This window comes from Hipposideros armiger, unplaced genomic scaffold, assembly GCF_001890085.2.
Source record: "Hipposideros armiger isolate ML-2016 unplaced genomic scaffold, ASM189008v1 scaffold_332, whole genome shotgun sequence".
NCBI lineage: Eukaryota > Metazoa > Chordata > Mammalia > Chiroptera > Hipposideridae > Hipposideros > Hipposideros armiger.
Window position 1 is genome coordinate 304,374 of NW_017731682.1, and position 14,824 is coordinate 319,197.

At 54.8% G+C, this 14,824-nt stretch overlaps 1 protein-coding gene across 4 annotated transcripts in view; it reads left to right on the forward strand.

Annotated features, from left to right (window-relative positions):
• The window catches only part of TEAD4 (TEA domain transcription factor 4), a 59,672-nt gene that overhangs the window by 31,939 nt on the left and 12,909 nt on the right, over positions 1 to 14,824 (forward strand). For 2 of the 4 annotated variants that reach the window (XM_019660992.1, XM_019660990.1), the window contains exons 2-7: positions 5,551 to 5,678; positions 6,092 to 6,154; positions 10,158 to 10,286; positions 11,320 to 11,363; positions 11,903 to 11,958; positions 14,440 to 14,579. In XM_019660992.1, coding sequence (XP_019516537.1) covers positions 5,551 to 5,678; positions 6,092 to 6,154; positions 10,158 to 10,286; positions 11,320 to 11,363; positions 11,903 to 11,958; positions 14,440 to 14,579 — 560 coding nt within the window. The remainder of the gene's footprint in view (positions 1 to 5,550; positions 5,679 to 6,091; positions 6,155 to 10,157; positions 10,287 to 11,319; positions 11,364 to 11,902; positions 11,959 to 14,439; positions 14,580 to 14,824) is intronic. The other 2 variants (XM_019660989.1, XM_019660991.1) reach the window with 2 other exon arrangements.

The following is a 14,824-nucleotide window of genomic DNA, read 5'->3' on the forward strand; positions in this document are numbered from 1 at the left end:
TGAATAATAGTCCATTGCGAGGATATATCCCATCTTGTTGACCCATTTATCTATTGATGGACATTTAGATTGTTTCCACCTTTGGCTATTGTAAATAATGCTGCTGTGAACGTGGGTGTACAGGTATCTGAGTTTCTGCTTTGAATTCTTTGGGTACATACCTAGAGGTGGAGTTGTTGGATCACATGGTAATTCTACGTTTAATTTTTTGAGGAACTGCCAAGCTGTTTTCCACAGAGGCTGCACCATTTTAACAGCAAAGTGCAAGGGTTCCCAATTTCTTTATATCCTTGCCAACACTTGTTATTTTCCATTTTTTCTTAAATAGTCATCCTTGTGGGTGTGACGTGGCACCTCATGGTTTTGACTTGTGTTTCCCTAATGATTAGTGTTTATTGGAAGAAGACCCTGCCGCTTAGTGCTGCTGCCGGGATGAGCTCACAGAAGCGGTGCCCAGTGACCAGCACTGGATGCAGAGCTGCGTGGCCGTGTTCCCTGCCCTCAGGAGCTCCCAGTGTGTTGAGGGGGTCAGACAAGGGGGTCAGAAAGGCACAGACCCTGTGCACAGGGGCTTGAGGCAGGAGTGGACACACCCACTCAGGTGGGGATCAGGGACCTTGTTGGGGTGGTGGCCTTGAAGACTGGGTGGGGTTTCTCCAGCAACCTCCGAGTCCTCCACGGACAATGGTGATAACAGTTCAGATGTCAGGCCTCATCACTGCCTCTCAGGCTTTAGGCAGACGTTTCTTCCGCACAAATCTCCCCCTCCTCCATCTGCAGGTATTTATAGCTTCAGCTGATCACTGGATATCGGGATTGGGCTGGTTGTGGAGGGAGGACCGGCCTCCTCCCCTGTCCCAACCTGCAGGGGTGAGATGGAGAGCTCACAGAAAGGGCTCTCTCTCTCTCCCTCTGTGAGGCGTGCAGACCCCTCCCCTCTGGTGGGAAGGCTCCTGCCCTTGGGCGCTCAGCCCGTTCCAGTTTTTAAGACAATTGACATCAGTTATAACAGGACCTTATTAACAATGTGAACAATAATAGCTGACTTTACTGAACTGCTAAGTGGCAGGTGCTTCATTTTACTTTTTCATTTAATGTGTGTGGGCCAGAAGGAGGGCTAGTGTAGAGCGGGAATCAGCGCAGAGGAAACGAGCTACAGAAATGACCTGCCCCAGACAGGGTTTTGCAGAGGGGATAACAGTTTTGTGGTACTATGTGGCTGAGGAAAAGCCTGGGGTGACGGGCAGGGTGAGTGGTGGTGACCTCTGTGGACCATGCACTGGGAACGTCCCACCCTCAGCCTGTGGTCAGGCCAAGGCTCCCTCTCTCCGTCCGCAGTCCTCCCCGTGGTGGGGTGGAGCTGTAGATGTGAACTGGGGCTGGTGGACACATGTCCCCTGACAGATGTGCCACAGTTTAGCAGGGGTGTCCTTCCCAGCCCCACCCAGGCCCTCTCTGGGATTGGCTGAGGCCACCTGCCATACTGCAATGCCCAGCTCCCCAGCTGGCCTCCACCAAGGTCCAGGCTGGCCTCCTGCTGCCCCAGCATGGGACCTCAACCCCCAGATGGGAGAAGGCCTGGGCTTTTACAGCTAGTGGCAGAGTTGGGACAAGGATACAGGTTTCTTTTCCTCCCACGGACTCTGGATTTTCTGTCAGACCCTGACTACCCTTGCCGCCCTAGCCATCCTTCACTGTGGTGTTAGGGCTCTGCCTCTCGGCACATGCTCCCTACTTCTCTCCGCTTCTACCGCTGACTCTGGACCTCCTGATGTCTACATCATCCAGGGCCCATTGGCTTCCATCAGCTCTGGGGTCCACTGTCCGTGAGAGAGTGACAACAGGTTGGCAGGCTGTTAGCTCTCTCTCCCCAAATAGTTGGCTTTCCCTCCATGACCCGGGTCAGGGCAAGGGACAGCCAGACATCACTAAGGACTGGCTTCATACAGAGACCAGAGAATCAGGGATCGATCCAGAGAGGAGGAGCAGAATGGTGTCCTGCCGAGGAAACACCACTGTGTGAGGGCCAGGATGCCTGCCTGCTCTGGGAGTGGGCTTCCCATTCACTGAGCGTCTGCCCTGGGCCAGCTACGTGCCACTTGCAGTGGCTGAGCCAGGACTCAAACCCAGGCAGTTAGGCCTTGATCTGCTGGTGGATGACACGGGAGAGATTTTCTGGCCTTAGTTTTCTCATCTTACAAACAGATATCATTGCGGCCTTGCTGTGGGGAGGAGGTGGATTTACTGTGAAGTCAATGTGGCTCACATTTCAGGACCCCTCGCTTGCACAGGCCCCTTTCAAGACCCTGAACTTTTTATTTAAATTTGTAAAGTAGTTTTATTGAAGTGCAGTTGACATACAATAAACTATACATATTTGAAGTGGACAGTTTCATAAATTTTGACAGGTGTATACGCCTATGAAGTCATCACCATCATCGTAAGCGACTGTCTCCATCTTAACCTAAAATGATATTAATGTAATTTTGTATTTTTAATTGTTTTCAAAGAGAGCTTTCCAATTTTTTAGATGCTTTAAGCCCCATAAAAATCTGGATTTTGTCCTGTATAAAGAGGCTCACATGAGACCAGGATAAAGAAGCACTTTCAAAATTCTGTTGGGCTAATCAGAAGTAACAGCTATTTCCTTTATTTAACTTGCACCTTTCCCTTAGAAAGCTAAAACACTTTTGGGACATCTGACAACATCTCATCATCATTCCCTTGTCATTCATTTAACAAATACTTATTGGGAGCCTACTGTGTGCTGGCAGTTTCTAGGTGTGGGGTATAAATAAGTAAAGAAACAGACAAAACCCCCTGTTCTCGGGAGCTTTCCTCTGATGGGAGTGGGTATAGACAGTGCTTGCTCTAAATGAGTAAGTTGATCATGTGGTATGTTAGAAAGCGCTACGGAGAACCATGAAGGCGGGAGGCCATAAAGGGTACATGGGAAGTGATCTCAGCTTTCAGTGGGTTGTTCAGGGAAGAAGATACCCCCAAAACAATGGCATCTGAGCAGAGAAGCCATCAAAGGTGTGCAGGTGACAGAGCAGGTTGTGTGGGCCACTGGGGCAGAGAACAGAACATGCAAAGGCCCTGAGGTGGGAGTGGGCCTAGCACGTTCCAGGAGCAGCCAGGAGACCTGCTGGATAGGTAGCACGAGATCAGAGAGGGGATGAGCTGGGGACCCAGTGGACAGATCCTGTAGGGCTTCCAGACCGTTATAGGGGCTTAGACACTGTGACCTGAGGGAGGTGGGAAGCCATGGAGAGTGTTTGAGCTACCAGATCACTGCGGCCACTGTGCTGGGAACAGACTGGGAGCAGGGAATCCAGGTAGAAGGCTTTCATCATAGTCCAGGCCAGAGAGGAGAGGAGCTTGGACCACGGAGGGTGAGGTGCTGAGAAGTGGCTGGGTTCTAAATATAGTTTGAGGATCGAGCCATCAGGATTTGTTGGTGGATTCATTCATTCATTCACTCATTCATTCATTCATTCGACAGTTAGGTGCCAGGTATTGGAGATGCACACCTGAATGGAGATGTGGCCCCCTTCCCCTGCGGTGTTGAGAATCTAATAGGAAAAGACAGACAGAGAATTGATAAGCCGCTACCTGTATACAAGGCGTGATTAGAGGAGCAGCACTGGAATCATATCCCAGGTGGTCTCTAAGCCCCCTCCAGACTAAAGTGTCCTCTGCTTTCCCAGTCCCTCCAGCTTTCCCACCAACCCCAAGACCCTCCAGCTCGTCCTTCTCAACACCACACCCATCAGCACTGAAACCAACCTTCTGGCTCTCAGGAACCTTCTCTCTGCCTTCGCCCTTTTCCTTAGCCCTAGACTGGTCTCTGAACTAGACTGCTTACAAGGGCCTGTGGCACGCTCAGTTTACTGAAAGGAAACTGAGCCACAGAGAGCTCTCATTGAGCCAAAGTTAAGGTCTGTTTCCTAAGTCGAAAAATTAGGTTGGAAAAATCTGGTGGGAAAACCTTTCAATGGCATGGATTTAAGGAGAGAAGGCTGGCTAGAGGGCCGTGGAGGAAACCGACTTGCCGAGGCCCCATAGCTCACGTGTGGAGAAACTGGCTCCCAGCTCCTCATTCTGTGACACGTTTTCAGGCACGAATGGTGACGACTTAGACCCTCTTGCCAGTGAAAACATCATTTCGTAGCTGCAGCCTGAGTGCCTCTGCTTAGACATAGGGACATTTACTGGACTGTCAAAGGAGCCTGTGGAGTCCCTTTCCCTGGAAAGCTTTTAAAAGAGACACCTTGCTGGATCATGTTTTAGGTGCAGACCAGCCCACATGCAGTGTCCCCAGGGTCTGGTACCCGTCTCCTTCTTCCCCTGACACAGACAGGCCAGTGCTTCCAGGCCAGCAAGGCTTTCTGGCAGATGAGACCTCCTGAGGGTGGCCTCTTAATTCAGGCTTGGCAGTGGGGACAGGTCATCTGGGGGGCAGCATGGCCTTGGCTATGCTCTTTTTACGACCCAGGTAGGTGGCAGATAGCCCACTTGTCCTGCCTCCCCCTGCATCAGCATAGCCAGAGCCCTCCAGGCTCACCTAGACCCAGCAGGACAGAACAGGCCGGTGGCTGTGCCCTTTGCCCCAGAGGTAGAGCAAGGACGTGATATCTGCCACTCAAACCCTCTCCCCCTCCATCTTCCTGACCCAATGGCCTTCAAGCCCTACACAGTGCTCATGGTCCAGCTGAAGGCTCGCCTGACCACCCAGCCTGAACTGACCCCTCATCCTTAGAACACACTGCGTATTACCTGTCCGTAGCACATGCTGGAACCATTGTGTGGGTATGTCTGTCCTTAGCTAGGTGGGAGCTCTTTGAACACAGGGAACCCCATTTCATAATCTCATTTATAATAGTAGAGGACATGGGTGGCTCCTTCCAGTTTTCTAGGGTCTTTCAGACAGCATCAGCCTCTAGGAAGCTGGGCTGGGGGAGCACAGGATCACCTGTTGACTGCTCTAGTCAGAGCCATGGAGCTGGAAATGTGGTTGACCTGGGTTTGCTTTATCTGAGTTAAGGGCCTTAGGCCTCCTTTCTGGGGACACTCAGTGTCTCAGCCCTGATGTCCCTGAGGCCGCCTGCTGCCCAAGACAAGACATGCCGTAAGGACCTCCTCATTTACGGAAGTGGTGGGAACTGTGGTAGTTGCACAGGGAAGGGCCTGGGCCCAGGCACTTCCTCGCAGCCTCTCAAGTGCACAGAATGCCCCACAGAAGCTGGGAGCAGAGAGGCAGCTGTCAGGCTGCTGAGGGGCGGAGGTGTGGAGGTGGCCACATGGATGAGGAGGGAGGCCCTGCAGGGGCCTCTCAGGCTGGGCACGAGCTGGAGGCCTGTGGCCCTGTCACCTCGTATTCTCAGGTTACCAGTCCCCCAGCGAGGCCTCAGCTCTCTCTCTGGCTGCTGGGAGGTGTCTGGGATCCAAAGATGGCAGGAGGGCACAAGGTGGGCAGAGGGTGTGCGCAGGGACCTCTCAACCTGCCTTTTGTTCTTCTCCCGCTGATGGCTATTGGTGTCTCCGCAGGTCGGAACGAGCTGATCGCCCGCTACATCAAGCTCCGGACAGGGAAGACCCGCACCAGGAAGCAGGTGGGCCCTGGCAGATGGGCATGGGTCCCAGGGGCAGGCACCCAGCACCAGCCTGCTCCCGAGGTGGGCCAGACCTTCTGTAGCACCAAGCATGGGCTCTCGGTGGGGCCGGCTAGGGTGGGTTATCTCTTTTGGTGTGCCACAAACGGTTCAGTTTCACTGCTGCCATCACCTGGGAGGAACCCCCTCGCATTCCTGGGGAGTCAGCAGACCCCTCCCCATCCTTCTCCAGGACATTTGAGAACAAAAAGCAAAGCAGTGGCACTGTGGTTTGGTTTATGGCCAAACTCTGGATTAGCCGGGACTGGGGCCCATCATTGACAGACCTATTCATTCATTCATTCATTCATTCATTCAGTCAGTCAGTCAGTCAGTCCACAGATGTGGATTGAGGACTGGAGGGCTGAGGGTCAGGGAGCCGGGATGGGGCGCACAGGCTGACTGGAAAGTACAGGAGTTCTCTCTTCCTACTATAGGTCTCCAGCCACATCCAGGTGCTGGCTCGTCGCAAAGCACGTGAGATCCAGGCCAAGCTAAAGGTAAGGCCAAGGGCAGCAGTGGGAGAAAGGACCTAGGGTACAGGGGGCGCCGCTCCCTGGAAGCTGGGGCTCTTTTTCCAGCAGGAAAAGTCTTCCCTTTGGGTTTAGGGACTGGTTGCTTGTGTGTGGACCATCATGCTTCTTGGTGTTGATGAGAGTGGTGTTCAACCTATAACCTTTCCATCCACGCAGGGAGGGACACTTGACCTTGGAGCCATGTGTATGACTGCCAGGCTCCCTAGAATCCTGGGGGCCACAGGCTAAGCTCCAGCTGAGCCCCCTTCCCCGTGCCGTGCCCTCCCCAGATCACAGCGGGATTGCCACCAGGCCCCACTCCTTGAGCCGCTGGCTAGTGCCATCAGCTGGAGCCTGCAGGGTGGTCAGGCACAGGAGGCACCGCTGTAGGGTGGCCTGGATACTGCTGTGAGAGCAGGTGGGGTTCCTTCCTGCGCCCTGCTCTCTGGGCCTGGCAGTTCCTTCCTCCCCGAATCAGCCCCACCTTGAAGTCGCCTAGCAGGTGACTGCCTTGTGGAGGGCCGGATGCTAACAGCATTCCCTTGTGGACAGCTCTGCTCCCCCAGGACTCAGGTCTGTCAGACCCTGGAGCCACAAGGTCCTTTTGGTGAATAGGAGGGAGTGGGCTCTGCACCTTGAAGGTGTTAACAGCAGAGCCTGCCCGGATACTTGGTAGCAAGAGCTAACATTTGGGGACATTAGACTTCAGAGCAGCAGTTTATAAACATTTTCTCTAAAGCTGTGGAAGCTCCTTTTGTTTTTCCCCCAAGCAAAATATCACCCCAGTATGTTATCAAAGGAGCTAATGTGGTCAAAGCTAGGTCGGTGAGGAACAGGCCAAAGGCCAGAGAACCGCCCCCCCCCCTTTGCCCCTTCTCCTGTTCACCTCTCATACCTATGGCTCTTGAACCTGAAAGTATCTCAACCCAATTTAAAAGTCCCCGGATTAGATGACCTCAGAGGTCCTGTGTGGCCCCAGCAGTCCCATGATCCCCATCCTGGAGGCTCTGAATGAGTGGGTGGGAACCCCTAGGAAGCCACACCCCGCCGCGTGCTCAGCTCTGTTCCTTGTGCCGTCTGCTCAGCTGTCCCCTACCCCACTTGGCCCAGGACAGCTGGCTGGGCCTCAGCTGCTGGTCCCTCTCTCTGAGGCTGGCACATGTGACTCCAGGCACCCCACGGGTGCTGGAGCCCAGCTTGCGCCTCATTTCCCACCCCTGGTCTGCCTCTGACTCACTGGGACCCGGGGCGGGGACCAGAATAGAGAACAGACTTCGCAGTGTTCTGTTCAGAGTCATCCAGGGGAACTTGTCATTCTGTTGGGGCCCGGCTGTGCGGCTCACACTTGCTTCAAGGAGTTGGACCTGTCCTTGCCCACAGGCTCTAACTTGGGGCCTAGGGACGGCCTTCAGTGGGTCACTGAACAAACATCAAGGGGAGCCATGACCCCGTAAATAATATGCAGAGTTTAACATCTCTGTGTGTCCCTGCTGAGATTGGTTTGAGGATTTCATCATTCTCAAAGGGGCCTCAGAGCGAGGTCAGGTAGGAATCCTGCAGGTCTCGGGCGTGGTGCGGCCTGGCTCGACCCTTGTACATGTGAGCTTGGGCGAGTCACTGCCCCTCCTTGAACTTCATTCATTCTCCCCATCTATAAATGACAGGGTTAAGCGAGGTGGCATCTGAGCTGGTATCATTGACTCCCTGGCTCTCTAGCCGCTCACTGGCTTCACTCCCTATAATGTCCTTCCCACTTCCTCTGATTCCTGTTCCACCCGCTGATTTCCTGAGCCCCAGTGGCTTGTTTAGATCAGCTGTCCAGGGAGGGACGCAGGTTGCTTACACTGAGCAGACAGAGCTCTCTGGCCTGATGACGTAGCCGTAACCACAGAGTCTGCCAGCTTTCTGGGGTACCTCCTGCTGTGTCCTTCATGTCCTCCTGGATGGAGAGTGCCTGGATGATCTGGCCTGGGTGGGTTTGGCTTCTCCCTCTGAGCAGTGCAAAGGTCCTTGGGAAGAGGCACACCTTATGCTGATTAGCTCCCTCTGGTTATCAGAGACAACCTCTGAGAGCAAGGCCCAATTTTGGCCCCACAAGGACAGTGGGTTGGGCATGACCCCATTGCTCAGAATGGTCTCCTGTGCGTGCCCTCTGTGTTGGACACCCGTGCCATCCAATTCCGACATACCCCCATCCCTGATTTGCTCTGCCCCCTGGGCCCTCAGAGATGAGTTGACGTGCCAACGTGGACCAAGCTCACCGATGTCAGCACCCTAGTCACCTAAATCCTCTGTGCCTCAGTTTCTTCATCTTAAAATGGGGGTGCTACTGGTCTTGCCAGCCTCACAGGAGTGCTGTGATGTTCAGAATCAAAGTGAGATAGTGCTCTTGACCTTCTGTGGGCTATCTCGTGCCACATGAGTGTGAATGGTTGCTGAGAGGCCGAATGGAAGGGCCTGTTGTGTTCTGGCTTTACAACCACGCGGTGCCAGCGTGGACCTCACCTGGACCCTTCAGAGCCTAACACATGGTGATGCCTACCTCTCGGGGCCGTGTGGGGGCCGAGGGAAATCATTGTGCATAAGCCACCAGAACCTCCATCAGTTCTCTACTTGTCTCATACAGGACAGGTGTGGATCTACCAAATTAAGTATTAAATGATAGTTTTCTCCATTAAAAATACATACTTTCAAATCAGAGCTCCTGAGTTGACATTACCTAACCTGTTAGCACTAATAAAGCTACACATACTGAATAATACCTGCTGTTGCAGTCTGTATATGTGGTCTTATCTTGGAGAGAGACAATTCCCTTTAGGCTTTTTGAAATGTAGAATATTATCTCATCGGTTTTGAAGACCTTTGGGATTGGGGAGTTTAGGATGGGAACCAGTGGCTTGATACAAGTATAAAAAATTATTAGTACTATTATTATTGTCACCAGTGTCATAAGTGCTTATTTGTTCTGAACCTGTGCAGGATGAATCTGTTCTTCAGGTTGGACCCATAGCAGACAGACAGTTAGTATTTACATTCTGACCTGTAAAAGGTAGGGAGCACTGCGGGCACCCCCAATGCAGGGGAGACCCATAGGGTATGATTGAGATAGGTGGGGCCACAAGACCGTCCCGTGCTTCCAAACAGTCCATGTGACCGACAGCATTTCCACCCTACCCCCCGCCCCACCAGCCCATCAGAGGGGATCTGACAAATAATTATGTATCACCTGCCGTGAGCCAGGTGCCACGCCAGCTACCAGTGGTGTGGAGGTGAGTAAGGACTAAAGGGCCTCTGTTCTCAACTGGTCGTTGCCAGAGGGGAGCGGGGTAGAGGGACGGGTGAAAAAGGTGAAGGGGAATAAGAAGCATAAACTCCCAGTTATAAAATAACTTAGCCACGGGGATGTAGCGTACAGCACAGGGAATGTAGTCAATGATATTGTGGTGACTTTGCATGGGGACAGATGGGTACTAGACGGGTGTGGGGATCACATCGTAAGGTATAGAAATGCTGCATCACCATGGTGTACACATGACATGAGTATACTGTGGTATGACAAGTGTACTACAATAAAAAGGACTTTTAAAAAATCTGAAACATTAAGTAGATAGATGATAGATAGATAGAGAGATAGATAGATAGATAGATAAACAAAAGGTCCTTGTTGTCAGGGTGTCCCTGTGGTTAGTACATGGAGAGATATGGTCTGGCAGATGGTCTCCAAAGCCCCTTTAAGCTCTAATAAAACAGGCAGGGCAAGTATTAGGCCTCTTTGACAGATGAGAAAACTGATCTGAGAAACCATGTGACTTGCTCACAGTCACAAAACAAAACAATATTATTGCAGTGACCTAAGCCTGGTCCCCTGGGGCACAGTCCAGGGCTCCAGCCACTGGCCGTGGGACAGCTTCCCTGACCACAAGCCCGCCCCGCCTCGGCCTGCCAGCACGACCGAGCTGAGGCCGGCCCTTCCGCTGTCTCCCCCCAGGACCAGGCAGCTAAGGACAAGGCCCTGCAGAGCATGGCTGCCATGTCGTCCGCACAGATCATCTCCGCCACAGCCTTCCACAGTAAAATGGCCCTCGCCCGGGGCCCTGGCTGCCCAGCAGTCTCAGGGGTAAGTGGGGCTGCCTGGAGCCAGAGGCCACACCAGCCCTCTCCTTCTCACTCCTCCCCCGTCTGCAGGGCCAGAGCACTGGCCAGACCACATCTCTCTCCCTGGAGTCCTCTCAGGCCAGGAGAGCCCGGGGGAAGAGGGACCAAGGACCAAGGGGCCCTGCTGGGTCGCGGCTCAGCTGGAATTGGAACCACCTTCCTGGGGCCTTGGCAGGGACACAGCACACCTCTCACAAGAGACAAAGCTGCCCCCGTTAGCCAGCCGCCCAGGAAGCTGCACACAGTGGGCCCAGTTTACAGATGGGGAAGCCGAAGTCAGGGCCGGGGCTGACGCCAGGGCGTTGGGGCAGCACCATGCGTGTCCCTGAGTGGCCCCCACGTGGATTCATCCCCACTCCTCTCTCAGGCACGCCACGCTGCCCTCCTTCCAGCGGGAGGGCTGACTGTCCGGAGTAAACTCCTATGTCTCGGCCATGGACGGGTTAGTCACACTTTCAGAATGGTCCAGAAAGGCCCCTCTTTTCCAGGGCTCTGTCCTCACAGGGTTTTCTTGGCTGTAGGGACTAAATGGGTCTTCAGGATGTATGGGCAGTGACAGGCTCTGCGCGGTGAGCCTCTTGTCTAGCATGCTTTTCAAAGTGTGTTCCAGAGAGTGCTAGTCTACAGGATGCTAAGTAAATACGACAGAAAATGATTCCGTGCATAAGTACGTTTGAGGCACTTAGGACTAAACAGGTTTCTGACTCTAGGACTGCTCAGAGCCTGATGTGTGCTGCTGTGCACCGAGTGTCTCTGGGAGGAATACGAGATGCTGTGTCTACCAAACCTGGGTTTCTCCCACTGGGCACCTTATCAACAGAGACTAGGGTTCCTTGAAACCCATTTTGGGGTGCTGCTGTAGTATATATAACTCTCCCACCACCCACTGGTCCAGGCTCCAGCCCCGCCCTCCTGCTGAGGCCTCTGCACTGGCCCCACGCCACGGGCCCTCGTGTGCATGGGCTATGCTGACTCTGCACTTTTTGCCTCCTCAGTTTTGGCAAGGAGCTTTGCCGGGCCAAGCCGGAACATCCCATGAGTGAGTATGGCTGCTACCAGTTGCTCCCTGGACGGAACTTGAGCCCACAAACTTACATTGTTGAGCCTGGCCCCCAGTGTGGCACGGGGCCACAGTCTTGGGTCCACCTCTCAGGACAGCCTTGAGCTTGGGGATCAGGTTCTCCTGCTCCCAGGCAGCAGCTCAGTCTGCATTGTGGACACCCTGGGGCGGCATTTGCTGAAATGCCAGTGTGTCCAGGGTGTAGCAGGGCCAGCTTGGGAACCCGAGGGAAGTAGGGTAGGAACCAGGCCTCTGAGTGGCCTGGGAGGGAGGGATGAGCAGGGGGTGGATTTTCTCTACAGACATGCTGCTTGTGTGGGTCAGCCATGAAGCCTGAGGGAGTTGGCGTGGGGGGAGGAGGGGGCGGGGAGGACGGGGATGTGGGAGGCCAAAGCCCTCCAAGGCCACTGATGGCCAGACCACCAGGGTCTGCTGCACAGAGAGCAATGGACGCTGCTTGAGGCTCTGGGGCTGCACCCTGCCCAAGGCTTACACTCCCTCTCTCTTGTCTCCTACAGTGTGAAACCTTTCTCTCAACAAACCTACACTGTCCAGCCTTCGTTGCCTCTGCCAGGTGGGTCAGCAGTGCGTGGCTCCCTCACACATCGCACCCCTGCAGCTCCTGCCCCCGGGTCCCAGGCCCCTGACAGCTGGACACCTCCCACGCCTCTTGAGTGCCACCCTGGCCTGTGCTGAGACAGTGCATCCGTCTCCTGACTCCACCCCATGCCCCAGCCCAGCAGGCACTCCTTTTCATGTGCAAGGCCCTTCCTGCCACTCAGGTTGCCCGTTGTACCCCTCAGCCTGGGCTCAGGCTTGCAGGGATGCACACAGTTTAAAGGCAGTGCCTGTGCTCAGGGCAGCTGCTCTACCTGCAGCATATACTTTGGCTCCTAAGATGGCCTCCCTCTTGGTGACCCTGTAATCCTCTCCTTCAAATTTCCAGCCTGGAAAGGGAGCCCTCGTTAGCAGAGGGAACCCTCCTGGGAAGAGGCATGGAGCATGGGTAAGGCAGGCGAAGGTCCAGCCAGCTGGGCCAGCACAGGGGGTCCCCACCTTGCACTGCCCAGGCGACTAGCTCTGCCCCTGGCTCTTTCTTAAGAGGGTCCCTCACCGCCTTCCACTCTGCACAGTGAGACAGGACCCTTACCCTTTACCACCTTTCCTGGCTTGGGGCATGAGCCCTGCCTACACCTGGCCTGGCTCTCGCGGCTCTGGGAGCAGCCCTGCCACCCGCCTAGGTTCCTGATTGCGGCTTTCTCTTAGCCCTGTGCACTGCGCCCTGTGCACTGTCTGGCCTCACCTCGCTGGCCTCCGTGTCTTTGCTCAGGCCCCCCTAGATCTTGCCTGGATCACTGCAGCAACCTCTTAACTGGCTCCCAGTCTCCAGTCTCTTCTCTTCACCCTGTAACTCACCTAGTCATCCATCTCACCATGTTGCTTCCAGGCTTAAAACACTTTAAGGGCTTCCAGGTGCCTTCAGGATATAACCTGAGCTCTGGTAGGACCGCACCTTTCTCCTCTCCCTCCCTCCCCTCCCTCCATCCTCACGCCTCCTTGCCTCTGCCTCAGGGCTGTGGTTTGGGCTTCCCCTGCCCCTCAGGTTTCTCTGCCTTGCCGCTGCCCAGGTTAGGCGCTCTGCTGTTGGCATCTGCGTACTCTGTGCACCTCACCTGGCGCGCCACTCTTCATTGTCACCCGTGCAGATGGGGCAGTGTGTGTGACTGATTTGTCTTCCGTGCACCCGATCCTCTCTGGCACTCAGTAGGCAGTGTTTGACCTACTGAGTGTTTGACTGATTCAGCGGATGCTTTAAGCATGGGCTTATGTGTCCGCCATGGCCCTCCGCCTACCCCTCTGGCTAGTTTCCTCTCCGCCTCCTTCCTCTGAGTGCTCCTGACTTCCTGCCTCAGCATAGGGGGCCTCCGTTCACCAGTGGCCCATCCTGGAACACTGGCGTCACCTGCAGTTCAGCCTCATTGCTCTCTCCCATCTCATCTGTCACCAAGACCTGGGGTTTTGCTCCCTTCATGTCCCTCCTCAGTCCCCCCTCGTCACTACTTTAGTTCAGGTCCCGCAAGGACCGTGCTGGCTGGCCTGACCCTCCCCCCTTTCTGAGTCCTTCCTCCAAACTGGCAAAGGATCTTTCAGAAACACAGATCTGAAACACAGGGCATTTCACTGCCCTGCTTAAAACCCTCAGGCACTCCACTGAACTCTCAGGCTAAATTTCATGCTTCTTAGCGTAGCGCCCGCGGCCCTTCCCTTCAGCCTTGTTTCCTGCCTCTGGCACACACCTGCCCTTCTCTCAGTTCAACCACAGACCTGAGCCTCCAAACTCAGGGAGCACCTCACAGCCCCCGACCTTTGCCTCTGCATGTCCTCTGCTCGGAGCTCCCTTTCCCTGGCTACACCTGCTGCCTCTTACTTCGTAACTTCTTTCAAGCATCACCTTCTTTGGAAAAACCTTTCCTGGCCGCTCCTGAGTTGGACTATTATAGAACTTCCTCTTTGGTGCTCTGAGCATACATTGTTAATTCTTAGCCCATTCATTTCTTCCTTTATTAGCAAACCTGAGTCGAGTACCTGTTCCAGGCCACTGTTCTAGGTGCTGGAGACAGCAGTGAACCAAACAGTCCTTTCTCTTGTCTTGGGCTTAGGTCATTGTAATTCATGATTTGTTTGGTCATCTCTCCCACTGGACCAGAAGCTCCTGGAGGGGGAGAACCCAGCCGGTGGCGCCTGCTCTAAAGGCCCTCTCAGCCTGGTCGGGCTTGGCCGCCCATCTGGCATGCAGTTGCCCTTGAGTGTAGCTCTGAGGGGCGCCGAGGGGCCTGAGCTGCCCCAGGCTAAGCCCTCCCCACCAGGGCTGCTCCTGGACACACTAGCCAGTGCTTTGCACACCCCTCCACCACCCCTGTTGGGACCTCTTTAGGGGAGATAGGAGATCCCTAGCCATCATGGGGTCTCACTGGTGGGCCTGGGGTCCTCATAGAGGGTGTCGGCAGGGAGGTCGTATGTGAACAGGCTCCCATGTACCTCTCACTGCGCGCAGGGTTTGAGTCTCCTGCGGGACCCACCCCATCGCCCTCCGCACCCCCGGCACCCCCGTGGCAGGGCCGCAGCGTGGCCAGCTCCAAGCTCTGGATGTTGGAGTTCTCCGCCTTCCTGGAGCAGCAGCAAGACCCTGATACGGTAGGTGGCAGCCCGCTCTGCTGGCTCATGCCCTTCCCTCCCTCGCCTTCTCCAGCTCTTCCCCCACGTGCTTCTGGCTGTCTCGCCCTGCCCGTGTGCCCCACGCCCCTTTAATTCAGGTTCCTCAGCCCTTTCCAGCCTTCCCTTCCCGTGACCCTCTCTCCGCTTTTGCTTCCTTCCTCAAGCGACCCGTCTTCTTTCCTCACTTCACCTTCCCTCTCCCCCTTATGGAGCTATTGCTCCCG